Raw genomic sequence first — 27,446 nt, forward strand, 5'->3', positions numbered from 1 at the left:
AGAAACAAGGAAAGGTCTCCACACACCCATTTTCACAGATGAATCACTTGATTCGGGACTGTATTAAAAAAAGAGAAATAGAAGAAAAGAAGCCACCCCTGGAGTCTGCAGGAGGCCCTGTGGCCGGCACAGAGATCACACCAGCTGCAGCCTGCAGGGTGACGGAGAGGCACCAGCAGCCAGTTCAAAGCCTCGCAGCCACTGCTGCGTCTGCACGGTCCCCCCGTGCCCCACCTCCCTCCCCTCAGCTCCCTTCAGAGGCAATCAGCTCTGCACAAAAAGCTGTGCACAAGGATAAAAGACTGGCTTCGCTGAAGGCAAAGCCAAGGTCTGGATGTGCTATTAACAGCGGAGCTATTAAGGAAAAAACAGCCCCAGACCGCAGCTCCGGGGCCGGCAGGGCGCAGCGGCTCCGGGGGGAGGCTGCAGAGCGAGGGGTGCTTGCTCCTGGCTGAGTCCCGGGGTGGAGGCAGCGCAGAGCCTGAGCTGTGGTGGCCGGGGACAGAGGGCAGCCCTGCCCGCGGCACAGCGCTGCCCGGGCACCGCCGGTGGCACCCGCAGTGCCTGCACGAGGCACAGGCCTGCGTGCTGCAAGGGCATCGCCCGCTCCAGGGACTGCACAGCCACCGCATCCTGAAGCTTGCACTTAACTCTGCACTGCCACGCTAACGTGCTTCATTAAAACACAAAACAATTAACAAGAGCGGTGAGAAACAGTTAATTGATCAAAGCCACGTAACGGTACTGCAGGTCGTTCTCCTAAAAACAAGATCTGGGCTATTTTGAGTTTTGCAAAATGTTGCTACCTAAAAACCAAGGCTTCTTTTCAAATCACCCCCATTAACTTTTGCCAGAAGGGAGAAAGAACTGTATTATGATGTCACCGAGTCCAAGCAGCAACAGAACAATTTGAATTCTTGTGCTCAGGCACTCGCAAATGGTCCCAGCAGCCAACAGTCCTGAGTTTACACACCTCTGTTATCGTGTAAGCCTCCTCTGCTGTGCACTCAGCCTTCACCGTGGGGTTGCTCAGGGCAAAGATTATGGGTCGCTCGTTGATGGAAGCCATGGCTTTGAGCACATCCTGGGAGAAGAGACGCCCTGCTCCTGCAACTCCTGGAGGAGATGGAAACACACACAAATAGAATCAATCCTCGGCTGCCTCAGGGCAGGTGACAGCGACCGTACGCTGAGCTCATGTCAGCCCTCAAGTCTCCCACTCAGAGCAAAGCTTCCCTGGCAGCTGGCGATGGAAACCAGGCACTGCTCCTGGCTGGCTGAAATCCACCATTTTCACAGGAACGTCTATGGAGTGTGCTCCAGAAGCCTACTTCACGCTACTTTTTTGGTATTGATGTGTACAGAGAACACTGTCCTGGCTAAGCAAGTGGGAACTCCAGGTTCTTGGTGGATGATTCACCCCAGGTGGGTGTTAGCTGTGCAATGCACACCTGACACCGGTGCTCCTGACCACACCCAAACCCAGACGTACAAACACACAGCTATAGCACACATTTGTGCAGTGGCTACAACCTTCAGGGTGTTCAGCCAAAACACCCCTTTTCTTTTCCAGGTAGATCATGTGCAGAGGAAATTGCAGTCATACCAGGAAGTACCTGTAATCCCATTTGTTCTCTGCAGATAGCCACAGCTGTAAATAATCACTGACAGCTGTCAGTGACCTAAGAGGTGCTGGTGATGTGCAGCATGGAGCTGCTCCTTCCAGCTGGGGTGCTGACAGGGTCTGACCAGAGAAAGTGACCGGGGGACAGAAGGTCAGAAAATACCAAAACAACTCAAGTTAGGGAACTCCTGCAGAGCAGAAGACACGAATGGTTGTGGCTGCTCTCTGTCACTGAGGACACAAGGTCCAGAAGGAGCACCACAGCTCAGTGTATTTTCAAGTAGAAAACTGGCCTCACATTTTCATCTTGTTCACCGCAGCAGAAATGCAGATCACTGTCACCAAGCCCTCCAGAGGCACGTTAGCCTATTAAAGGCAGCAAATAACCAAATTACAGAAACAACAATAACCTCACTCACCGATGATAGCTGAAGGCCGAAGTATGTTCACTGCCTCTACAAAAGTCTTTGGTATGTGCTCTGGAGCCTGATGTGTGAATGGCTCCTGGTTGGAATCCACCTTCTGTTCTCGGCCCTGCAGACAAAACATCAGTTCCTTCTGTGAGAGGACGGGGAAAGCAGTGACCACCCGTGCTGTGGGATTCCCAGGCGTGGTGCACCCCTACCTGGACCAGCAAACCGTGCTTGTCAAACATCCAGATCCTCCTGGAGGCCTCCTCAGCAGACACTCCGTTTTCCATCATAGCCATAACGATGAGGTTTGCAATTCCCAGGGCGGCCTGGTGCATGGAAGGACTCGGATTTGTAACAGGTCACGGAAGAGGTCTGCCAGCACAAACCCCACACTGCTCAAGACCCCCACGAAAACCCCTCAGCAAGTCTGCTCTGAGACACAGATGTCTCCCTGGGACAAGAGTGGCACATCCTCAGGCAGAACAAGAGGGGCAGCTCTCCTGGGCGCTGTGCCCCGCGCCTGTGCCAGCCCAGCAGCCACACCACGCAGCCCAACCCGACAGCGACCACTGAGGGCTCAGCCCTTCTGCCAGGAAACCAGCCCGGGGCTGGTGCCCCTCTGCTCCCCAAACCTGCCGCTGCTGCCCGAGATGAAGGCCTGGCAGAGAGAGGGACAGCAGGAAGGTGCTGGCTGGCCCCGTGTCCCCTCCCCTGGCTCCCTGCACGCGCTGCTGAGCCCGGCAGGAGCAGTAAGGCAGAGCGAGATGCAGAGCAGGGCTCAGGGCAGCTCCGGCCAATTACTGCAATCAGGGCCTTTCCCCAGATGGAGAACTTTTCAGATAATTGAGTTATTTTGTCAGCACCACAGGAGCAATTGTGCTGATGTACCAAGAAGCGCAGTGCTGCTCCTGGCACTTGCAGCACCAGGAACTGGTGCCTGCTGCAGACTGAATCACCTTGCTGAGAAAAACTCCCTGTACCTCTCTCCAGTGCTATTAAAATTAACAAGATGCTCTCGCTACATGGTAATTTCATGGTGAGTTTCCCTTCAAATACACACAATTAAGTCCCTGATGCTTTTTTCAAGGCCATGCAAGAACATGAAAAGTGTGAGTCCCTGCAAATGTGAAACACCTTGACACAGTCCTGTTTAAGCACAGAGTCCCTTCTGCTAGTGCATTTCAGCTGGCCTGAAATATGAAAAGTTATGCAATGGCATTCAGAGAACGCAAATCTCCACGAGTCCCACAGGATGAGAAAATACACATTTTACGTATCTCTTGCTGCTCTCGAGCCCTTCAGAGAACTCACCTCTCCCGCCCCAAGGAACAGCACTTTCTGGTCCGTGAGTGGTTTACCGGTGGCTTTCTGTGCTGCCAGCAGTCCTGCCAAGGCCACTGAGGCTGTCCCTGTGAAAGCAGAGCAAACCTAAGGGCAGCTGAACACATCTACCAGGCAGATGGTGGCTTTGGGCAAAGCTTCTGCACGGAGATTAAGGAACATGAACAAAGGGTATACCTTGAATATCGTCATTGAAGGTGCAGTACTTCTCCCTGTATTTCCTCAGGAACCGAAAAGCATTGTGGTTTCCAAAGTCTTCAAACTGGATCAGTGTGTTCTGGCCATACCTACAGGACATGGCAAACATTTCCATCACTGGACAGAGATAGAGACAAACAGCAAATGCTGCACGTAAATCAATTATCTTTGGAAGCAGGCTGTCCTCGGGCCCGTCAGTGCTGAACAGCTCTGTCTCCGCTCCGTGCTCATTTACAGATAACGACAAGCAGCATGTTCTAGGTCACTGAGGATGTCACTCCGGGGACAGACACACACACTCGTCTCAGCTTCCAGTCCTTTCCCTATTCCTTAAAGGACTGCGTCAAGGACAGTGTGTGTTAGGGTTGTTTCGTGCCAGCAGCTCTGTGCAGAGCACTCCGTGCCATACCTGTCTGTAATGGCTTCCATAAATTCATCTATCAGGTCATCGTAGACCTGCGAGCGATCCCTCTTTTGGTACAGCCCCATATAAAACGGATCTTTTAGGAGTGTCTGAAAGAGAATAAACCAGGAAGAGCAGCAGGATGAATCACTTCCTCAATACACGCCCTGCAGAGCTCGCAGGAGCCCATTTCACACCAGAGATACTGCATTTATACAGCCCCTGTAACAGCCTCCAGTCAATGTCAACGTTCTGTAATTTCAGCTGGCACTTGGGGCTGGTGATGGGTGCTTTTAAAATGGAACAAATCAATACTGTGAACAACAAATTGCTTTAATAAATCTAATTCCCATTTCCAGCTTCTTAAAAGTCAGGTCAAAACGGACTGCCTATCTCGCAGTGTTCCAGCATCCCAACTCCTCCCCGGCACCCTTTCACGGACAAATTAACCGGCGCTTTTAAATCCCCGTATGGTGAATTCCAAATCATTCACCCTTTGCATAAAATATTTGGGTTTATCTCAAATAAAAGTGCTCAAATAAAAATACTCCCTTGTAGTGCGGAATATTCTTTAAAAATAAAACCAACCCCTTTTTACAGGGGTAACTCAGGGCAGGCCAAGTTGAGGCAACTCACCATGTTATCGGTGCCAACGTCGATGCACACGGGCAGGCAGGCATCTGGATGGATCCCTGCGCAGGCTGTGTACAAACACAGCTTTCCCACTGGGATCCCCATCCCGTACACACCCAGGTCTCCAAGACCCAAAATCCTTTCTCCATCAGTGACAACAACAGCCTGAAGGAAAAAAAAAAAAAGAATAAAGCAGGTGAAATCATATCCGATCACTGGAATTTATGAAGATTAAATCAATACCAGTTGTGGTTTTTCTCAGACAGAAATTGAGGTATGTTTGCACAATCAAAGAAAGCACAGATTACAAGGAATACTTTCCTCAGCGCATAAACCTCATATTTAGGATAAAACACTGATCATCAAGATATGCATTACCTTAATTAGCTGCATTTTTGCCATCGTCACTAAAGAGCCAAGGATGCATTACTTAATATTTATGTTTCCATCAAATATGAATAAATCTTAAAAAGCTCAGCTGAGAGGAAGCAACAACTAGAAACTAAATCACACAGGGGCAGTACCTTAACGTCGTTCTCTGGCCAGTTGTTCACGATTGACCTTATGTGGCCTCTGTCTGAGATAGAAATAAATAATCCTCTGGAAGAAAAGAAAGGACGCAAACCAGAAAGATTTAATGGGTGACAATTAGACATTTCACCTGGCTTTGTAGAACTAAATGTCAAACAGGGCAATTTAAAATGCAAAGTGTTACAACCACTGACACAAACCACTCAAAGGACAGTATCTAATAAAAAAGCATACTTGGATACTTTGAAAACCTGAAGTAAGAGTACTTTTCATTATTCTACCTGCACTACTGTTAGTACTCCTGTAGTGTTTGTTTCCATCAGCGTGACAGGACCCTTCTGCTCCCCTGTAAGGATATGAGAAGGGAACGTGATCCTAAAAACTTGGCTTTAGCTGGTTCATGGAAAGCAAGGAAGTTCTGAGTTCCATCCTCAGTTCCAGTCCATGCTGCTCTTTCTTGTACAGACAAGAAATGCTCCTGCAAGGCTGAGGATGGTTTTCAAACCGATCTATAACACACACAAGGATGTGGAAGGGGAAGGAAGCATGTGAGAACTATGAGTACATTTTTTACGTGGCCCCAGATCAGGAGAAAAACCGTGAGTTTCTCACTGTCTTTACCCCAGCAGCCACATCCTCATGGCGGTGAAGGAGCAGCCCTTCCTCCACAGAGCCTGAAGCCCTCAAGCCAAACGGCTCTAGGAACATTCTGAATGGCAGTGAGAACCTCATGGAAATGAGCTGGAATGACTGCCAGTCTGAACTGGTTTCCCAGCACAGAGCAGGTAACGCGAACAGTTGTTTTGCAGTCACTGCTGAACCCAAACCAGATCCCAGCCAAGCATGTTTACCGTGCCAGAGTAACCAAAAGCTGGCTGCTGGCAGCACAGCTGTAACGTGGGGAACATCTGCACCAGCAGGACCTGCTGAGCTCCCACCCCTCCTCACACCCCGCTGCCCTCTGCTCCTGCACCCCACATCAGGCTGTGCCCTCTGCAGAGCACCCTGAGAACCTCCCCAGCACTGCAGAGCCTCTCCCCACCCGCTCCCCAGCAGGAGCAGGGTCACGGCTCAGCCTGAGCTGCCACAGCACCTCTGCTGCAGGGGGGGCAGGCACTGCTGGGCAGGGAGCTCAGGAACCCACCCTGAGCCACCCCTCTGCTACACAGACTGACCCTGGGGGCACAGACCTCAGGAACCCTCCCCAAGCCACCCCTCTCCTACACAGACTGACCCTGGGGCACAGACCTCAGGAACCCTCCCCGAGCCACCCCTCTCCTACAGGGACTGACCCTGGGGGCAGGAACCTCAGGAACCCACCCTGAGCCACCCCTCTCCTACAGGGACTGACCCTGGGGCAGGAACCTCAGGAACCCACCCTGAGCCACCCCTCTCCTACACAGACTGACCCTGGGGGCAGGAACCTCAGGAACCCACCCTGAGCCACCCCTCTCCTACACAGACTGACCCTGGGGCACAGACCTCAGGAACCCTCCCCGAGCCACCCCTCTCCTACAGGGACTGAGACAGGATGATGTCCAGAAATCCCTTTCAATCCACACTCCCTTCCAAATGCTCTGTCCTGACACAGATCCTCAGACCCACAGAGGGGACTCTGAGAGTTGGGGAAATCCCCCCTGGAATTACAGAGCTGTATGGTGTCTAGGAAGAGCTGGGAATGGGGTTGAAGCCCTGCACTTGGGGTATTTACGTGACACATCACCATGTCTGCTTTCAAGTGTTTTGTTTCTCAATATAAACTGTGCCTTGAGATAAATTTTAACCAACTTTTTCCGCCCTGAATTGGCACAAGCCTTGTGTAGCTGAATCCGAAAGAAGATGAAATGAACCATTTCCAAACCTCGGGCAAGAATGCAGAGTGACAATGGCAAGAATGACAACAAAAGCAGCAGCTGTGTGTATTTGCTGTCCTTACTTTGGTCTCCTGAAGATGTGTCCGTACTGGGAGCAGGCAAGGCCCACTGTGGGAGTGTACACAATCGGCATTAACTGCTCAATGTCGTCCTGCAGCACCCTGTAGAACAATTTCTCATTTCTCTCCTGGATCCCCATTATGTAGATATACCTGTAATTAATCCAAACGAGGAAAAACACCTCTTACTCTCTCCCATTTCTGCTTATTTAAAGCAATGTGAAAACAGGGAAAGCAAAAAAACCCACGCTTCATATTATTTCCCCATGCAATTCCCACTCCCCCTCAAGTCAGGCTTCGAGCACTAAACAGAAGTTGGGGAAAAGAGAGAGCAGCAGAAGTAAAAAGGTGAAATAGAAGTACTGGATGTGACACACCGTGCATGCTAACAAGGCAATGCACACAATGGGATTAAAGACAACCCATGGATTTACTGCAGGATGCAGCTGGGAGTCTCGTTACTGTTACCAACAAAATTATCAGTGGAAGCATTTTTCATCCAAAAATGCAAGTGTCTGGTGAATCCCAACACCGACACACACGTAAAACAAACTGAGCCCTAACAGAAAGTCCATTTTGAAGGACTTATGTGGGCATGTGGATTAAATCCGAATTTTTGCATATTTACCCACCAATTTAGTGTGTCCCAGACCATATTCAGGGCTGCTGACCCAACAACATAAAGATAATGAATGAGCAATTTGCCTCAGGCTACAGCAACGGGGCACTTGGCCAATACAGATGACATGACTGCTTGGGACCAGCAAGTGACATGATGTGGATTTAAGAGCCATCTTTCAGTTCTGATGAGAACAAAAGAGCTTTGATGTGGTCCAGTGAGTCCCAAACCGTCCCAGTTCTCCTCTTGCCTGCAGGAGACTGAGCATTTTTTCAGGCAGAGATACATAAAGATTATGTGAAAACAGTAACGGGATGCTAAAAACACGGCACTCTAAAAATAACACACAGCAAAACTCTCTGCAGCTCACCAAACCAGTGGGTTAAATAATAAAAGACATAAAAAAAATACACATTGTGAGACTTAAAATTCCACTCTCGTAGTTCCTTTTTAGCAGTAACTACCGCATATGTTAAACACTGTTTTTGGTATCTCAAAGGCTCAATTTACCTTCATTATCACACATTTTTATAGAACGGGCTGAATGCCACCTCCTGTGCTCTAACAACCTGCCACTCCATCTCACAGATTACAGAAATATGTATTACAGGTTACAGACAGCTTTGCAGCTTTGGTACTAACTTTCACACATTCTCTTTTGCTGCTTTATGACCGTGGAATATTAAAAAAAAAAAAAAAAAAAAAAAAGCTTCCCAACCTCACCTAACCACACGATGAAAGCAGTTTCCTGTGCCAAAGTGAAAATAACACCCAAGAACTGAAAAACCCCAGCAGAAGTGCTAGAAACTTTGGTTATCCCCACGGAGTATGTTCACGTTTCCATTTTATTTCCATCCCCAATATTCCCTCTCACTTCCACGACAGGACACGGCTGGAGCAGTGCTTACTTTTCCAAGGGGTCAGTCATTTTTGCCAGATTCTTGTGGAAGCGCAAGGCTTGGATGTCTTGCGTCTCTATCTTAGGAGGCAGGAGTCCTTGCAGCCCAAGCATTTGTCGCTCATGCAATGTAAAGGCCATGCCCTGAAAACGAGAGGTGAGCAGCAATGATCATCAGTTCTTGCCCCAGCATTTCTGGGAACCGTGTTTCACTGCACCTTCTCCCCGTGCCAGGTGCCGCAGCAGGCAGGCTTGGATGTGCTCGCCTCTCCTGGGGTTTTCCTCACGGTTTGTGGGTATTCCTTTTGACCACAGCCTGCCCACATTCCTGAGACGCCGTGACCTTTGCCAGGTTTCATCTTCCTCTGTAAAACTGGAGAATAACTCTGCAAACAGATTAAAAGTGAAACGACAGCTGCTTTTCCAGTTGTTTCACGTGGGCCACCCGCTCTGGTCCCTGCAGTCACAGACAGCAACGTTCAGTCCACAGATTTTAATCTGATTTGCTCCATTTGCTGCTTTTTCCTACACACTCTCGGTAGTACAGCCTGATGCCCAAGGTACTGAATTGCCCTAACTCTTCTATTAAGATCACAGTTCAACCCAAATACTTCATTTTCACTCAGGAAGAGATCTAATCTTTTTGCCTACTACCAAAAAGCCTCATTTGTAGCAAATTAGAAGAGTTAAACTGCAAAGACTTCCCATTCTTCTCCATCTGGGAAACGGAGAGTGGACAGAGGGTGCACCAAGAGTTTAAATTTATTGTCATTTACACACTGATTTGAATGATTTAACGATAACATCCAGCAGGAGTGGTTTTGTACACAAAGCAGCTGCTGTGAGGTACGTGCTGGGGGAGCCTGGCATGCTCCTCCACGGAGCACTGACCTCCTGGTGTAACTCTGCAAAACATTCCCTGGTCCAAGGACGGGTTCACAGCCAGCCTGCCCCAAACCCTGACCCCACATCCGACAGCAACTGACACGGCTTTCAGCTTGCCACTTCCAGAACAGCCGCCGCGAACTTCCCTTACGCCAGGCCATCCAAGGGGGCCGGCTCAGCGCGTGACTAAATCAGCGTTTGTCACCACAGGAGCTGAAATCCCTTTTCTGTGCCAAGGCTGAGCACCAGTCTGTGAGGAAAAGGGGAATCCGACAGGGAAAGCTCTGGTGGTCGCAGGGCTCTGGAGGAGGCGCAGACACGGAACAACAGCTCTGCTCACAAGCACTGCCTTTGTTTAGGCAGATCGACTCAAAAACAAGAGCACAGCTTCTCAACTTTCAGATTGTTACTGCCAAGTTAGAAGAAAAAAGATTTAAGAAAGCTTTCTAAGGTTTGCGTTCTGCCTTGTAATCACACTCCAAATTCCTCCTGCCATCAGAAATGGTCAGAGAATCAGAACACCCTGACCACAAGGGTCACCAAGGTCCAGATCCTGAAGTTACAAGAAAAAAGAATCAGTACTTTTCCCCTTGAAAACAAGACATCAATTTGGATTGGAATACAAGTATTTTCACCTCTGCTTATGTGAGAACGGACTTTTCACAGGTATTTGTAGAAAGCAGAGCCATTAACAAAAATCTCTAACTTAAGAATCTACTTCTAATGTAATTCATCAGACTTGAATGGTTTCTAAACAATACTCCTTAGAGAAAAAATCCCATCATTAAAATAATTACTATTATTTTCTCTTTCCTTATTTAAATTATATTTAATATCAGGTTTTTTGATTACACTGACTTAAGCAGTCCACCTGCTCTTCTGTACTGATTCTACACTATGCTCTACAGTAATAAAATACTTGAAGAGTTAGAAGGCAAGAAAAAAACCAAACAAACCCAAAAAACTTCAGTGTTTTTCCTTCTTGCAGAAAAGTCCAAGTACTTAACCCCAAAATAAATTTGCTTTTCTCTGTATTTATTTTCATGTCTGCCAACTTTCCACATGGTAGATTTCACTCTAAATACTGATTTCAGTTTAACCTTTTACTACTAGGGTAGTAAAGTTTTCCTACAAGTAGTCATGAGTCTTTTGCAAACCACAGTTTTCTTTCCCAATCTAATTGTTATTCTCCACTACTCTTCCAACACTAAATACAAATAAATTTCGGATGACAGTTCATTCTTGAAGTTTTTAACCTTGCTGCTGGATTTTAGGGGTTGATTTTTTCTTTTTCTTGTGGTGTGTAGAAGTCAATTTAGCCACTTCAGCGGTATTTTTTCCAAAAAACTGATCTGAGTAATCCAACATTTCCACGAGGAACACAACCACGTAAACAGCATTGACACGAGAGAAAAACCCACAAAACCACACTCCGGACGATGGAGGTTTTTTGTATATTGCAAAGGAGCTACTTTAGCTCCACTTGGCACAATTCACAAGAAATACGAATTCTCTGTGGAATTCCACACAAACTCCTCTCCGCTCCCTCCCCGTCCCGCCCGCAGCTCGTGCCTTTTGGGAACAGCCTTTTCCCAACACAAGCGGTGCCTGCAGCGCAAGGGACTCAGGCCACAAGGCCGAGTGCAGCTGGTGAACACTTGCAGTAGGTTGGCTGTCACTTTAGGCACCACGGCAACAAAAACAAACACGATGCCAAAATATTTGTAGCGTTCAGAGGAAGAAGAAGAAGAAAAAAAGAAGTTTAGTCTCCGGTCAGCAAGGCCACTAAAGTTTACAGCCTGTGGAAGGCCAGAGTCCCTTCAGGGGTGCCACACTGGCTACACTGACATTTTAGTGCAAACCAAGTGAAATACCTCACTGGCTAAACCTACATCCTCCCCTCCAGAAGGTCTCAAAGCCCATAAAAACAAAGACTACCAATTTTCTAATTTCTACTGTGAGCATGGCGCTGGAACGTGGCTTTTCCCGATCTCCCTGTACCGTGAGACCTGTGCCCTTAAACCACCTGGGCCCCTAATAATGCCCATGAGCCCTGAGCTTAGTTCCAAGCAGAACAGAGACCCATCTTTGTTCAGTTTATTCACACTCCTTCCCATCTGTAGGCAACCTGGCGTTTCAATGTCTCTGCAGTTACAATAACATCAAACACGGTGAATTTTTAAGTGACACTAAGTACTTTTTCAGCTGCCGATTTACATGACAATTACATCTTACCGCATTAAAAGATGCTTTGATTTCTGCCTAGGCCTAACTCAGGAACCAGAATGACATCAGCCTTCACACAGAAATTCAGTCCTTGTTCCAACTGGAACAGAACAAGTTTAGTCCAGAGCAGTGTGATAAAAACCTGAGTCCTTCTAACACTGGCTGTATTCCAGTTCATTACTGTTATCCTTGACCATGAGCTTGGTTTGGATTTGGGATTTAGATCTGGATTTGGGATTGCCCACCCAGTATCTCCCAGGATGGAGGCTGCCCCTGAGCTGGTGTGCCTGGGAGCTGCAGTATCACACACTCACCGCCCTTCCCAGAGCCAGCCCCGGTACATCAGGAGGCACTCAGCCCACGCAGCCCAGGACTGATGTTCTCAAAGGCACTTAAGGGCCAATTCCCTCTAGTTTTCCCTGGGATTAAGTGCTTAAGCACTGTAACAGTCTGGGTTTAAGCAGCAGCCATCACTTTTTGGTTTCCCTTGACCCTGCAGGCTGGGTGTCCTTTCCCCGAGTGTTGTGTGCTGACTTTCACTCAGATTAGTTTCCTTAATCCTCTTCGCAGCTCAGAACAAACAGGTGTCTCTCCAAGCCAGCCCAGAACAAAGCAGGGAGCACATCCAGGAGGCAGCTCAGCACACTTCAAAGCCCACAGATGGATTAATTAACACACACGGACAAACTCACCGCGACAAAACCAACGTTCTGCTGGGAGGGGGAATAAAAAATGCAAGTAAAGTGACATGTTGACAGTATTTTAGTGAAGACAAGCTCACCTTGAACCACATGAACTTTAACCCACAAACTCTCTGGCACTGGGACCCTGCAGCAACTGGGTTCCATCCCACAAAGCCAGTGCTGCTATAAATACCAGCATATACAAATTCTAGCTGCCTGCTTTGCTTGGAGGGGCCTGAATCCTGCAAGCAGGATTTTTATAGCAGCACTAAGTAATTCTGAGAGGTTTCCAAGTAGGTAGTGGTGATAAGTTTTCCCCGCCTGCAAAGTCTTGCAGCCATATATATGAGGGTATACTTTTAACTGACCCATAAATGCTCTCAGGTACAGCAAAAACCCCATTTGGGGCTCCTGACAAAGATGTTTATATCCAAACATGCCACTGTGTGGGAAACGAGTTACTCTGCTTCACGAAAGATTTAAAAATGGTTTCCATGTAACTCCTAATGATTGCTGGAACAGATTCAGCAGTGTAGCACGGCCTTTGAAGCAGCACCATAAACATCTTGAAAATAAAGCAGATTTCATGTTGGACTGTGGGCTGCTTCTCTTGACTTTGCTCCCTCAGGCTAAACACAAAGTTCACTACTGCACAAGATACCTCCACTGCAAATTAATGAAGTTCATTCATAAGAATCAAAGGTGTCTTTGCTATCTCTACCAGAGATTAAAAGTTTATGGGAACAGGGTCAGAATATGAAAATTGCTTCTGATTTCTTTCCCCCTTCATCTTTAAATCCAGTTTTCTACCTTTACTCTCCCAGAAGCAGCACAACCTATACCCTGTCAGGAGTGGCTGACACAGCACAGCAATGCCCTCCCTGCTGCACTGTGACACAACCCGGATCTCCATCAGCTTCAAACCCTTTGAACACCTCCACCTCTCTGCAGGCAAAGATGCCAGCAGCTCCTGGAGCCCCTCTGCAAGGGTGGAACCAGTTGTGAATAGCTCTGGCTGGTGAACCACGCTTAGCCAGCCCACAACTGTCTCCTTTGCTAACAATGTGGATGCAGCTGAAAGCATTCATTCCCCTGCTGAAACAGGAGAAGCCAGGAGCAGAAAGCCTTCACTCACTGCTGAGGAAGTGACCCAGCCTCTCCCGGGTACGTTTTCCACGGTTATGGAAGAGCTGTGCACTGCAAATCATGGGCATGATGATTGAAATGGCATCCCTGAGCACCCCGGGGACATCTCATCAAACTGCTGTTTTTCCAGCTGAGCAGACGTGGCTGCTCTTGCTCTCCTTCAGGGGCATTAATCCTACAATAAAAAACCCAAGGCAGCGCCCCTCCTCCCCCCACCCCAGCAGCCCACAGGGCCTGAGCAGAACACCTGATCTGAGGGAAATGAGGTTTGATACCCTCCCACCACCTTCGGCACCTGGTTACAGATTAAACAGTTCCAGCTTTGCAATTTAATTCCTTCTGAAAGCACGCAGATCTCGGGGAAGCTGATAAAACCTGCAGGTGCGCGGCCGTGCAAGCTCCATCCGAGAACCGCTCCCGTCTCCAAACCAGCCGGGCAGGACACACAACTGCGGGGGGCTGGGGGTGTGTGTGAGCACAGTCTCTGTCCATTTCCTGCCTTCCAGGACCTTTCCTCCTGACTGATCAGAACATGCTAGCGATGCTTCAAGCTCTGCATTTCTTAGCAACGAGACAGTCACCACGTGCATGCCATCTCCACATCCTGTTTATCCTGCTTTCCCCAGGAAGGCACACGGGCCCTGCGTATTTCACGCCCTGGCTGCTCAACCCAGCTGGCTCAGTCTAAATCTAAAACGCATTAAAATAAAGGAGATGTGTCAAAACCAGCATGGTGAGAAAGGGCAGTGGAAGGAAGCATCTGCTTTTACATCTCCAAGCTCATACAATCCTTTCTTTACATTCTCTTGTCCTATCCCTTTTATTTTGTCCAAATAGGTTTGACTTTGGTTGGGTTTTTTTCCGTTTATTTTTTATTCTCAATTGGAAACGTACTGTTAGGGTACTTCCCAAAAGCCGGTGAGACCATGTACAAGTTTGTTAAGAAAACTTTCTCCTTACACAAAGGCAAATTTATCACCATTTCTGGAAGTATTCAGTAAGCCACGGATGAAAATAAATTGGGCTGAAAGAGCTGGGAATGAACACAGATGACACTGTGAGCAAAATACAACATGTGAGAAGATGACCACCCCTATGAAAGGTAAGACACTGGGAAAGGACCTCAGGATCAGTCTGGGATTAACCCGCCACCAGTGAAGGCTTCTTTAACATTTACCATGTATTTCCATGCACACGTGCCCAGGCACACACAAATGCACAAACATGTGCAGGCATAACTCCTAAAGACACCTGCTGAAGCCGGAAATTTGAGAGGCACTGTCACTGCAGGGGGAGTTTTTGCACATCAGGAGGAATTTCCCCAAGGAAAGGGTGGTCAGGCATTGGAACTGCCCAGGGAGGTGTTGGAGCCCCCATCCCGGGAGGTGTCCAGGGAAGGCCTGGATGTGGCACTCAGTGCTCTGGGCTGGGGATGAGGTGGGGATCAGGTGACAGGCTGGACTCCATGGTCCAGGAGGGCTTCTCCAACCTCAGGGATTCTGGGATTCTGTGATAACCCGACAATCCCGAGGAACAGAGGCACAGGAGAGGGAGCAATGGAATCCACAGTACAAAATACAGTCACACACTTCTTCACAAGAAGAATTGATGCCACAACCAAAATCACCAACTAAAATACAGGAAGTGTCACCAATTATTTGGAGTCACAAATTTTCTGCGAGCCACAGAAAGCAAACACGCAGATAACATAACAGGTCATGTATTTCCAGTGGAGATAAGGACACTCTGATGGCACTCCACGTGGCAGAACAGACATCACCAAGTCAGGGATCCTGTCCTCATGCACCACCTGCTCTGTGCTGGAAGAACAAACCCTGGCCCATCTGAAGCACTACACAATATCAGTAACAATTTAATTGCCAGTACTAAACCAGTGAGATTGCCCTAACAGTGCTCTAAGCACCCAGCAAGCTTAAAATGCTGCCTTGGCACAGCAGGGATCTCCAGCAGAATAGAATGTCCTGAAGCCAATTAGCTGCAATTTGAACCCTTGTCAGGGAGCAGAAATCAAACATCACAGAAGACTCTAAGCAGATGAGGATGCCAGCAACAATTACCGTACTCTGCAACTGTTTGGCTGCAGCACTGAGGGCATGGCTGAGACAGCTCACGGCCTCTATGAACACTTGAAATGTGGCCCTCAAACACAAAACCTCAAACCAGCTGCTGGAGGTGGGGAGTCCACCTGCAAGAGACAGGCTAAGGGTGGGCAAGAAAAGGAAAAAATTGTAAGGGAAAAACCTACTCCAGTGGCAAAGAGCAGCAGCTGAGTTTGCACAAGGGTGAGGGTTGGTGTCTGCCCCTGATGCTGACCTTCTGCAGCTCTTGTTTTAGGGACACGTGTACTGGGGAGACCAAATGTTCTGCACAGTTGATAGAGGACTGTAAAAATTAAGTGTAATCAAGTAAAACACGATAATCTCAGCAAGCTGCCAGCAAGAGATAACACTTTATCTGTGCCTGTACATAGATAATATATATATACATGCACGTGAGGCACTGTGGGCAAGGGAAGCACAAGGGGTAAAGTACTTGGTGTGCTTAATAAATCATTTATTTCTCTGCTGAATATCCAAAATGCACTTCCATACAGATACTGTGTCCAGCACCAAGCAGTATCACTCAGTGAGCTTACTGAGCCATTCCAACAGGCGTCAGCAGGAAGGACAGGCTGATACAGCAGAGACAAACCAATGCAGAGTGGGTTTCCCCTCTCACAAGTATGACTTCTTGGAGGCATTAAAAGATTCGAAAACTCAATTGCCATTAACCAGAAGCTCCCTACTCCCTCCTACTCCTCAAAAATTGTGTTGTGCTCAGTCCAGCAGAGGACTCCAGGGTTAAAAAAAATAAAAATTGGACGGATATTACCACTAGAAAAACAGTAAGAAACGACCTATTGTTCTCGTTTCTGAATACTGTTGCATAATCAGCATTTGGAAAAGCTTACAGGGGTTGAAGTAATTTCCACTGGCATGTCAAAGTCTTTAGGGCTCAGGAAGTCTCGAGATAATCTGATCTTGACAAATCACACCAATTCACTCTTTCCTCCCTCCCTGACACAGCAATCTCAATTTTACTTTTGCAGTCAGCCAGTATCTACCTTCCACAGTTCTCTCTCTCTCAGCAGCCTGGATTTGTGCAGGATTGAGGCATCTAGCACTCTGCTGTCCAGGGAAAAAAGGGAAGGGGAAAAGAATCGAGTTTCCCATAGCTCCATTGCTCAGGAAATGCCCTGTCACAGACGGGTAGATTTGTCACCTTTCTTGACCACATCACACATCTTGGATCAGCCACCAAAAGCCCCCATCTGATTTTCTACTGGTTTTAATTTACACATTAATGGCTTCAAGAGTCCTGAAGGCTGCTACCACTCCAGGGAAAAAACAAAAAAGAGGTTGAGGATGGGCTTGTGGAAATATGAACAGTTTTGTAAAGGGAACAAAAAAGCTACTTTCCTCTAAGTTTGCCTCAGTGCATGGAATTAATATGGTATCTCTACCTCCCAGTTAGCTCCAGTCAAGGTTTATTTTTAGATGCTCTTTTAGACTCTGCACAGGGATGTTTCTTAAGGGATGTGGCTCAGTCCCAATTCTCAGCCTTCCAGGAATGGGCCAGGACTAGGACAGAGAGGCCAACACTTCCTATCATCAGCATGACTGAATTCAGAATTAACTTCTGCAAGCTGTCAGGTCAGACCCGTCTCTGCGAAAGCTCTCCTTCGGCTCAGCCAGCCCCATAACAGGCCCGTGACCAGGCAGTGCCAGCAGCCCTTCCTCTGCCCAGGGCAGCAGCAGCAGCACTGACCGTGAGGACAGCAGCCCAGGGGAGCACAGGGGGGCAGAAGCACAAGGTGCCACTGGGAGCCCCTGTGCTGCAGGTGTCCAGGCAGCCAACAGGAACTGCTCCCCGCCTCCACCACCCTCTGCACCCTCTTCTGGCTGTGTCCCAGGGCCGGAGGTGGCTCAGCCCCGGGACAAGGTCCACTGGACTATCGGCAGCTGCAGATAAGACACCTGAAAAGGACACACACCCACCTTGTTTGTGCGTGGGTTCAGCATGAGCGGCTTGCCCTTCTCCTTGGTGTGCATGCTGCGCCGCGCCATCGCGCAGGGTGCCGCGGCTACGTGCAGTCGGGACAGCATCCTCCCTTCTCTGGTGCACCTGGGCAAGGCAAAGGGAGACACTCAGACACCTCTCAGAGCCAGCAGAACCCATGGCCACACCAGCAGGCCGTTTGCAGCAAAAGAAAGGTACACGCTGCATAGCACCGTTTAACACCGCAGAGTAAGAGCCCAAAACTGCCTCGTGGCAGCCAGGAGGAGGAACAAGGAGGCAGGGTTTGGAATGCTGAGAGGGCAGCAGCAGAGAGAACACGCAGGGATCCCGATGGGAGCCGGCACGACGCGCGGGCAGCTGCCCAGGTATTGCCTTACACCATCACGGCAGAGCACGAGCGCCAGCAGCAATTTCCATCAGCTTCAAACCCTTTGAACACCTCCACCTCTCTGCAGGCAAAGATGCCAGCAGCTCCTGGAGCCCCTCTGCAAGGGTGGAACCAGTTGTGAATAGCTCTGGCTGGTGAACCACGCTTAGCCAGCCCACAACTGTCTCCTTTGCTAACAATGTGGATGCAGCTGAAAGCATTCATTCCCCTGCTGAAACAGGAGAAGCCAGGAGCAGAAAGCCTTCACTCACTGCTGAGGAAGTGACCCAGCCTCTCCCGGGTACGTTTTCCAGGTTATGGAAGAGCTGTGCACTGCAAATCATGGGCGCTGCCCGGGCATTGCCTTACAGCATCACGGCAGAGCACGAGCGCCAGCAGCAATTCCAGCTGTCCACAGTGACCCGTGGAACTGGCACCGGCACAAAGGCCAGCCAGGACAGAACAGCCTGGGCAGGTCAGCCACAAGATCCTCACTGAGGTTCTCTGGTAGCTTTCTACAATGAAATCTCATGGCCTGGACAACACAAAGGAGGGAAACTGTGTCTATCAGCGTGCTAAAACTGTGCTACAACAAAATGTGGAATTAAAATGGCCAAAAACTCCACCAAACTGTGGATTCCAGGCTTAGGTTTTTACAATTCCAAACTTAAAAAAAAATAAAAAGAAGAAGGGTTATTTTCAGAGAGAATATATCGCTTTCAGTAAAGGATATGTTTCCCTAAAAAAATTTTAAAAAATTGTTAGTATCACTCAAAAGCTTAGTTCTAATCCTGACAGGTGACAGCAACTCTTGAACCCATTTTACTCCATTACTGATCACAAGTTCTTTGGAGAAGAAATTACCATTTATTACACGCTTGCATAAGGCAGGACCAGCAGGGAATGCGTAGCGGACTCATCTCCCAAAGATTATTTCCCTGAGACAGAGAGACAACAGCAGGCCCAGCAGCACCCAACCCGGGACCACGGTCTGTAGGGTGGCACCGTGAGGGGACAGGCCAGGAGGACAGCAGGGGACCAGGATCAGGTCCATCCATGGCAGCTGGTACCCACCATCCCCTGTCCCAGCTATACATCCACAGCCGAGACAGGCAAGGACACCAAAGCAGGCTATCAGACGTTTTCAAGGAATGAAATGATGCATGGCGTGGATTTTTAATTTCTTCCAGATGGGAGACAAAATTGAATTAAGGAACAAAACTTCATTATCTTAAATATGGCCTGAATACTTCAGAAGACCTTTCTATAATCAAATTTGCACGGAATCAGCTTTTAAGATGGCAGACTGGTCTTACAAGTTACAGTCTCAGGATTTTCTTGAAAATCTTTCCAAGCATTAAAAAAACATGGAAACATTTAATATTTTTCATCATCAGTTATGCCTGAGTTTCTCTTCTACCCACCATGAAGCGTAGAGGGAAGCTGCTCTGAATTCAGAAGCATCTCTTTCTCTCCGCCTTTACTTGTTTGTTTGGGCCTACAGTTGACAAAAGTTCCACTCAAAACCCCAGTGTTTATTTGTTTTGGGGTAAAGACCATAAATTTACTGCGTGGAGTGGGATGGGAGGCATGGAAGCCCTGCCAGCACTGCAAACAAATGTTGCCTTTAACGTGCTCGTTCCTCCCCAAACCTGCTGGCAGTGGAGTCAGCACAGCTGGTCTGCCAGCACTCAGGGCACTGAAAATCACTATCAGACAAAGGAAATTAATTCTGTGCTGCAAAACACATTAATTCTGCGCTGCCTTTAGGAACACCAAACTCAGTTTTAACTGGTTTTAGTTCTGATTGCTCATTTGCCATCATCACGTGGTTGCAGGCCCACCTCCTTGTGCAGGGGAGGCTAAAAAGGGTCCCTGATTCCAGTGCCACAGCAACCCTCCTTCCACAGTCCCACCAGCCTGGTGCCAGGGTGGCTTCAATCTGTCACCAGCAAATACCTCAAATAAGGAATTAAAAAGTAGGACAAACACCTCACCTCACCTAACTCTAATTAAATTTAAATTACTTCGTTGCAATTAACGAGCATTTAAGAACCAAACAAGATTGTGGCCCAGATTCACCCTACCGTGATCAATTAACTCTAATCAACGAGGCAGAGGGGAAAAGTGTGGTACAAATCTTGCTTTCTTCAGAGCAAGGTTTCAGAGGTGTGGTACAAATCTTGGTTTTTTCTCTGATGTGTCAGAGAGGAGACTTGCTCCTCTCTGAGGTGTCACACCAGCACCTAAAGTTATTCTCTTGACGGAGGTACCTCAGATTCATAAAAGGTGAGAATCAAGTTTCACTTTCCACTGAGGCCTGTGTTTAGATCCAAAAGATATGATCCCAATTAATTTATATCCAGCATAAAGCCTGACTGGTTGCTCAGTCCTGAGCTCTCCCTCCTCTGCTCTTCTAGCTGTTCCTTGTTTCTGTTCCGTCTCTCTCCCATCTTGCACATCTCCTCCAACTCCTTCTGTCACAGACTTTCAAATGTGGCTTAGCAAGAACTTGCCTCCAAAACCCAAAATACCTGATGCCACAAATCCTTCCCCATGCCCTGTCCACACTGCTCTGTAGGGTACCAGGAGCTCTGCCTGTGTGGCCATGGCCCTCTGTGACCCACCCCAGCTCTGCTGGCCACCAGCCTTGTCCCTTGGACTTTGGGGAAGGACAAAGGGACACGAAGCCTCATGCTCTGTGGCTCACATTCGCTGGGGAGCTGCAAGGACAGGTCTGGGAGAAAGGTCCCCAAACCACCACCTGGTTTCAAGGAGATGAAAGGGCTGATCCTGCTGCTGTCTGGGGAGGCGTTAAAATGGTTTGTGATGGTTTTGTAGGAGAGACACCAGGCTTGAGAGGGTGGTAGTTCAAACACAAGAAAAAGGAGAGGTAATTTTGGCAGTAGAGGCTGACAGAATCCCAGAGTGGGTGGAAAGAGATCCCAAAGATCACCAGTCCCAGCCCTGCCATGGGCAGGGACACCTTCCACCGTCCCAGGCTACTCCAAGCTCTGTCCAGCCTGGCCTTGGACACTGCCAGGGATCCAGGGGCAGCCACAGCTGCTCTGGGCACCCTGGGCCAGGGCCTGCCCACCCTCACAGACAGCAATTCCTTCCCAAGATCCCATCCAGCCCTGCCCTCTGGCACTGGGAAGCCATTCCCTGGGTCCTGTCCCTCCAGGCCTTGGCCCCAGTCCCTCTGCAGCTCTCCTGGAGCCCCTTTAGGCCCTGCCAGGGGCTCTGAGCTCTCCCTGGAGCCTTCTCTTGTGCAGCTGAACACCCCCAGCTGTCCCAGGCTGGCTGCAGAGCAGAGGGGCTCCAGCCCTGGAGCATCTCCACGGGGAAGGGATGTGAACCAAGGGAAAGAGCAGCACTTGCAGTGATGTGAAAACACAGAGGACCGGGGCTGTGCAATGTCCTGTGAGGAGGAAGTAGGAAGAAAGCAGCAGAACTGAATGAGGAACAAACTCCTGCCCAAACATGTGTCAGCACAACCAGGATCTCCCTTCTCCTTTCAGTGCTTGACAATGGTGAGAACTGAACAAGGCTCTGGAGCACCTCTACACCGAGCCCAATACAGCTGGTAATTTCTGACTTGCTGTGTCACAATTTAAGGGGATTAAGCTCCCTGCTGTGCCTTATCAGGAGGCATCTGGCCAGGTCAAACTAATTACCAATATGCACAAGTGCCCTTATCTGGGAGCAAATGTTCTGCTCCTCTAATTATGGATCTGTTAAATGGCAAAAGTTACTTTTAAGGGAAAGGTTCATCACACTCTTGAAAGGCAGGATTAGGCTGGTCAGAGAGCCGGGAAGCTCAGAGTCAATTAAAGCAAGGCCAGCTTCAATTAGTGCCCAGGCTGCCTGACCCGTGGCTCTCCCCTCAGTGCCAAGGTGTGTCCTGTCAGCACACAGCACCTTGTGCTGCATGACTCTGCAGTCTGCCTTCAGTCTGAAGGGTGGCTAAACAGAAATGCATCCAAGAGCTCCTGAATCCTGTGTCAGTGATTAGTTCCAGCCTTTCTTTCAAGTACAGAAACTGACCTGTGTGTTGAGGAGCTTTTTTCATTAACGAGCTGAAATCATTAATTCAAGGCCACGGAGGCCTCACAGAGTTTCCAATCTTCTAGGCCTCAGCCAGTTTTAAGCCAACAGACATTTTCTCCTGTGCACCCACAGCAATCCAGCCGGTGAGCCTGCACTACCCCAGGTCTGGTGTGCATGCACCATGCACTCTACTCCCTTTTTCTTTCAGTAATAAACGCACCAGCCTGGCCCACCCAAGCATGACACAAACCAGGCACACACCAGCTGGCTTCATCACTTCAGTAATGATAAAGCAGTCTAAAATTATTACATTAGGCAAGCACCAGCTATAAGGGTGTCTCCCCACGAGACTTTCACCTAAATAAAGCAGCTTTCCTGGCACCCACCGCCCTTCAGCAGGCCAAGGAGTCACTTTCATTTAGAACAGGAGCATCCCAGCAGGAAGGAGCAGAGAGCCGAGGATGGGGGACATGGTTCTGCACAGCAGCTCGGCACCTCTGGCTCCCTGAGCTCACCAGATGCTACTGCTGAGGGAAGTTAGTAGGAAACAGAGGCAAAACTGTCTCAGGTTCCCACCAGCAAAGTCCTGAGCCACCACTTTAAAGGACATTTCTAAAGGCACCTTGAGATCTGAAGATTAAAAGGAACAGTCATGGGGAGAAATTACTAATGAAGTGTTTGGCAGAGGCAGGCGGGTTGTTTTGGAAGCAGATCTTTAGCATATTGAAATTACTTTTCTTCCCTTTTGTTCTGAGGCAGCCAGTTCAACAGGGAGGAAAGGTACGTGTGGAGCACTTCAGCAGAGTAAGTAAGCTCACCACTTGAGGCTGGCAACGTTCACTAAACAAAGCACACTCGGGTGAACTCAAATGAGAATAATTCCAGAATCCCCTCCTAAAAAGAGTATTTGTGAATTACTGTAATTTACAGAAGACTTCTTGCAGCACAAGCAGAAAGCAGGGCTGAATTGTTTGGTACTGGAGTCTTGGTTTGTAGCAGCTCTTACCAGACAACATCAGAGAGCTGTATTTTCATCCCTTAATGAACCTGACCCAAATATTCTGATTCCTAAGCATCAGAAAGTCCATTATCTTTTACCGTGGAAACTGCAGCAGCAGTATTTTTGGCCCAGTCTGACAAGAAGATGTATTCACATTCTTGATTTATTTTCATTCGTGTAACTGGGAGGGCTACTGGTGGTAAAGGTAAGGACAAAGGCCCTACCCTGAAAACCCCTCAGAAACCGCGGGAATAAGCAGCAAGGTACTCATGCTCTGTTCTGGAGAACTGGTACACCCTTGTGTTGGAGCTGTTCAGCTCAGAAATACAGGTTTTTCTGGATACAAGTAGAGAGGTGGACAAGGATGTTCTCAACAACTGCTGCACTCACAAATGGGAGTTCTTCCTGGGAAAACACCTCAGCACTGAGCACAGGAAACGGAGCTGCTGCTAGCTCAGTGCCAGCCAGGTGAAGTCTAAGCCTGCCAATCACTTACAAGCCTTGGTGTGCACTGGTTAGGGCTTAAAAAAGGAATACCCCACTTAAATTACAGGAGAACATGAGAAACTATCCAAGCAGCCTGAGCTACCAGTGCTCCTTCTCCTGCAGAGAAGGTGCTGGCACCACTCGTAGAGATGAACATTCAATTAGTACTCACTCAACCACGGCGCACTACCACGCACTTTGACAGCTTCTGCCTTAGCTTGCAGAAGAAAAAGCTCCAAATCTTGCCTGCACTCAAGCTGCTGACTCACAAGCCACTGCACAGCATTATCAGAACTTTCCTCCTGTGGCTGTAACACACAGTTTCTTTTAAAATACAGACTCGGGCTAAATTTCTACAGATCTTATCGTGTCTAATAAGGCATTAGACACTGGTGGCTGCACACACACGGGCCACTTGCAGAGCTGCATATTCTGCCCTGCTCTTTCATTTGCCCATATATAAATACAGGCACAATAAAACCTCCCTTTGATGTTCACTACTTTTTGGAATTACCAACACAAAGACACCAAATAATCAACATTTGGTGGTTCTGATCTTGCTTGGCTGCAAAGTTGTCCTTTTCCATCAACCCTTTATCAATGTGCTGTAAGTTTGATTTGGTTTTTTTGCTATTAACTATGGGACACTTGCCATGACACAACACCCCGGGTTGCTCTGACACCACCACTCATTTAGTATTTTTTCGTGTTTCGGTGCAGCGAGGCCACGAGGAGCGTGGGGCCAGCGACGGCGTCGTGTCAGCCACGGCCACTTCTTTGAACAAGCAGCCGAGAGGCCAAACCCAAACACTAACTCTAAAGCACCGGGCGGCGCTTCCTGCTCCAAGGCCGCGCCAGCCGCTCCGCTCCTTCCCAACTTTCACTCTCCAGGGCCTCGGAAGTTCACAGCGGGTCGGGCCCGGCGCGGGGGGCCCGCGGCAGCAGCTGAGCCCGCTGGGGGGGGCTCGCCGCGGCCTTGCGCGGCTCCCGGCGGGGCTGGCAGCTCCATTCGTCGCCGTTCTGACAGGGGCAAACACGCACAGGCACAGCCGGGGCTGCTTCCCCGGCTCCTCGCAGGCACCTCCGCACCTGGCGCAGGGCCCAGGGCTGCCCCCGCCGCAGGCCGAGCCTCGGGGCCTCGCACCACCGTGCTGCTGCTTCGGCACTACCCCCCGCGGGGCCGGACCGGGGACACGGAGCATCCCAGGTGGGCTCCATCCCTCCCCGCACCCGGGCGGCCTCCAGCGCCTCAGGATGCCCCGCAGACACGGGTTTACAAAGAGATAGAGGCCTGTGGTGCGCCGCCGCAGTCGTATAATTGTTACCAGAACGGGATCTACCTCCTCCTGCGGCTGCTGCCCGCTGAGCGATGCCGGCCGAGGACCTGTTCCTAGTGAGGGAGAGCAGCACCCACCCGCCCGCCGAAGCCACGTCCACTGCAGAACCCGCCACTGAATGGAGCCACCACCGAGGCGCCGGGGAGGGACACCCCGGGGGGCGGGTGTGGGCCGTGACTGACAGCTCGCACAGCCAATCGAAGGGACGAGAACTCGCAGGCGACGGCGGCGTTTGGCCAATGAACGTTTTATCCCGCCCCCGCAGAGGGGGAAAGCGGGACAGGCGCGGCGGGGCGGGGCCGCCCGTATGTTAATTAGGTAGGGCGCGACAGCGAATCAGCGTTGGGGGCGGGGACGGGGCGGGGAGGGGGGCGGGGGAGGGGGCGGGGCTGGGGCATGCGCGGGGACGGGAACGTGATGGGATGGGAACGTGAGGGGATGGGGCTGTGAGGGGATGGGGAACGTGAGGGGATGGGGCTGTGAGGGATGGGGAACGTGAGGGGATGGGGAACGTGAGGGGATGGGAACGTGAGGGGATGGGGAACGTGAGGGGATGGGGCAGTGAGGGGATGGGGCAGTGAGGGGATGGGGCAGTGAGGGGATGGGGAACGTGAGGGGATGGGGAACGTGAGGGGATGGGAACGTGAGGGGATGGGGCTGTGAGGGGATGGGGAACGTGAGGGGATGGGGAACGTGAGGGGATGGGGGCGTGAGGGGATGGGGGCGTGAGGGGATGGGGAACGTGAGGGGATGGGGAACGTGAGGGGATGGGGGCGTGAGGGGATGGGGCTGTGAGGGGATGGGGCTGTGAGGGGATGGGGCTGTGAGGGGATGGGGTCCATAAGGAGTCTGGGGCTGTGGGGGGATGGGGCTGTGAGGGGATGGGGTCCATAAGGAGTCTGGGTCCATGAGGGGACAGGGCTGCGAGTGCCGCGTGGCACCCAGGATGGTTGGGGACGGTGGCTCCTGAGGGGCATCCCGCTGGGCAGGAGGCTGAGGGCAAAAGGCAAAGCAGGAGGAGGGCAACGGGGAGCGGTGGCAGGGAAACGGGGTCACTCCACACAGAGTTCCTTGAAGCGACACAGAAGCTGCTGCCAGTGGCCAGGGCCACCGTGCTGCATGCCCTGCATGGAACAGGGCTCCTCAAAACATGCAGAGCCACAGTGCTGAGCTAACCCCTGCCTCGTCTGCTGCCATACAGAGCCTGGAGGGCTGGAATAGCCCTGGGCTCAAACAGAAGGCTTGTCAGGAGTCATCAAGGCAGATAATTCTGCAGGTCAGCACTAATACTGCAGAAGAAAAGAGGAAAACCATCACTTTTCACAGTAACACCAGGCTGTTTGTCCTAACCACGGTCTCACCTCCGTAGCAGTGATACCTGTCCCCAGCTCAGCCTCCACAGTGTTTAGAGAGGGAAAGTACATGGGTGTGAATCCTGACAGCTCAGCCCATCCCAGCCTTCATCCGCCTCCTCCCCAGCCCAAACTCAGATGTTTTCCAATGCTGCAAACTTCGAGGCTGCTAATCACAGAATCCTGGAACGGCTTGGGTTGGAAAGGACCTTAAAGCTCATCCATGGGCAGGGACACCTTCCACTATCCCAGAGTGCTCCAAGTCCCATCCAGCCTGGCCTTGGACACTGCCAGGGATCCAGGGGCAGCCACAGCTGCTCTGGGCACCCTGGGCCAGGGCCTGCCCACCCTCCCAGACAGCAATTCCTTCCCAAAATCCATCTAGCCCTGCCCTCTGGCAGATAAAAAATGAAGTTTTTATTTTAACAGGACCTTCTATTAAGTAAGTATTTTAACTCTCTGCTGGCACTGAACACGGTTTAAATAGTTGGACGTATGAAGGAGCACTGTGCAGTTAAAAGAAGTGGAGTCACTATAGTAACAGTATCAAATATGTAAGCCTACTTAATCAAAACCTCCTCTCCTAATTATGATTTTGAGGCCTGTCATGAAGAGCACGTTCAGCTGCTTTCCCCCCCCCGTCAGCGTGACCATGGCGGCTTTGAAACCTTTCTGAACAATGCTGCTCTGCACCTATAAACAAAGGACATAGCGAAAATAACCTGCAAGGTCATGACATCGTGCCAGGCTAAAAATAGCCCAAATTGAAGGCATTTAAAAACGCCTGGCTTTGTACCCAAACGGCATAAATCACTTCTGCTGTAAACCCGTGTCGCTTCAGACCGGTGGAGGATATTCCCCAGTATCACCTAATGACCAGCTGAGGCCTTGCTGGAGCACACTGTGCAACACTTTGTTGTGGAAGAATGGCTGTCTGGAAAGCTGCGCCGTAATTAGTCACAGCAGAGGAAAACCTGCACCCCAGGGGCTGCAATCTGGCAGGGCTGCGGGGCTGAAGCTCCCCGCAGGGTTTTGATGGGAGGGGGAGCTGTCATTTCCAGACAGCACCCACTGCTTTCGAGCCCTCCCAGCAGCCCCGTGGTATCAGTTTTGTTGGTTCTCAAATCCAGGCTCCAAACCTTTCCCAAGGGACAAGTTCTGTGGAGAGGAGGCCTCCTCCATGCTTTGTGCCCTAACACAGCCCCAGCTGGCACAGGAGGCAGCAGGATCATGGAATCACA

The 27,446-nt window shown here is 49.9% G+C and overlaps 1 protein-coding gene across 1 annotated transcript in view; it reads right to left on the bottom strand.

Annotated features, from left to right (window-relative positions):
* Positions 1–24,996, bottom strand: part of ME2 (malic enzyme 2) — a 34,603-nt gene extending 9,607 nt beyond the window's left edge. The window contains exons 1-12 of the mRNA XM_039567105.1: positions 24,857–24,996; positions 17,592–17,718; positions 8,604–8,737; positions 7,080–7,229; positions 5,137–5,212; positions 4,616–4,777; positions 3,986–4,089; positions 3,556–3,665; positions 3,349–3,446; positions 2,250–2,363; positions 2,044–2,158; positions 974–1,116 (exon numbers count right to left, since the gene is read on the bottom strand). Coding sequence (XP_039423039.1) covers positions 974–1,116; positions 2,044–2,158; positions 2,250–2,363; positions 3,349–3,446; positions 3,556–3,665; positions 3,986–4,089; positions 4,616–4,777; positions 5,137–5,212; positions 7,080–7,229; positions 8,604–8,737; positions 17,592–17,699 — 1,314 coding nt within the window. The 5' untranslated portion in view covers positions 17,700–17,718; positions 24,857–24,996. The remainder of the gene's footprint in view (positions 1–973; positions 1,117–2,043; positions 2,159–2,249; positions 2,364–3,348; positions 3,447–3,555; positions 3,666–3,985; positions 4,090–4,615; positions 4,778–5,136; positions 5,213–7,079; positions 7,230–8,603; positions 8,738–17,591; positions 17,719–24,856) is intronic.
* Positions 24,997–27,446: the final 2,450 nt, after the last annotated feature.

This window comes from Corvus cornix, chromosome Z (assembly GCF_000738735.6).
Source record: "Corvus cornix cornix isolate S_Up_H32 chromosome Z, ASM73873v5, whole genome shotgun sequence".
NCBI classification, from domain to species: domain Eukaryota; kingdom Metazoa; phylum Chordata; class Aves; order Passeriformes; family Corvidae; genus Corvus; species Corvus cornix.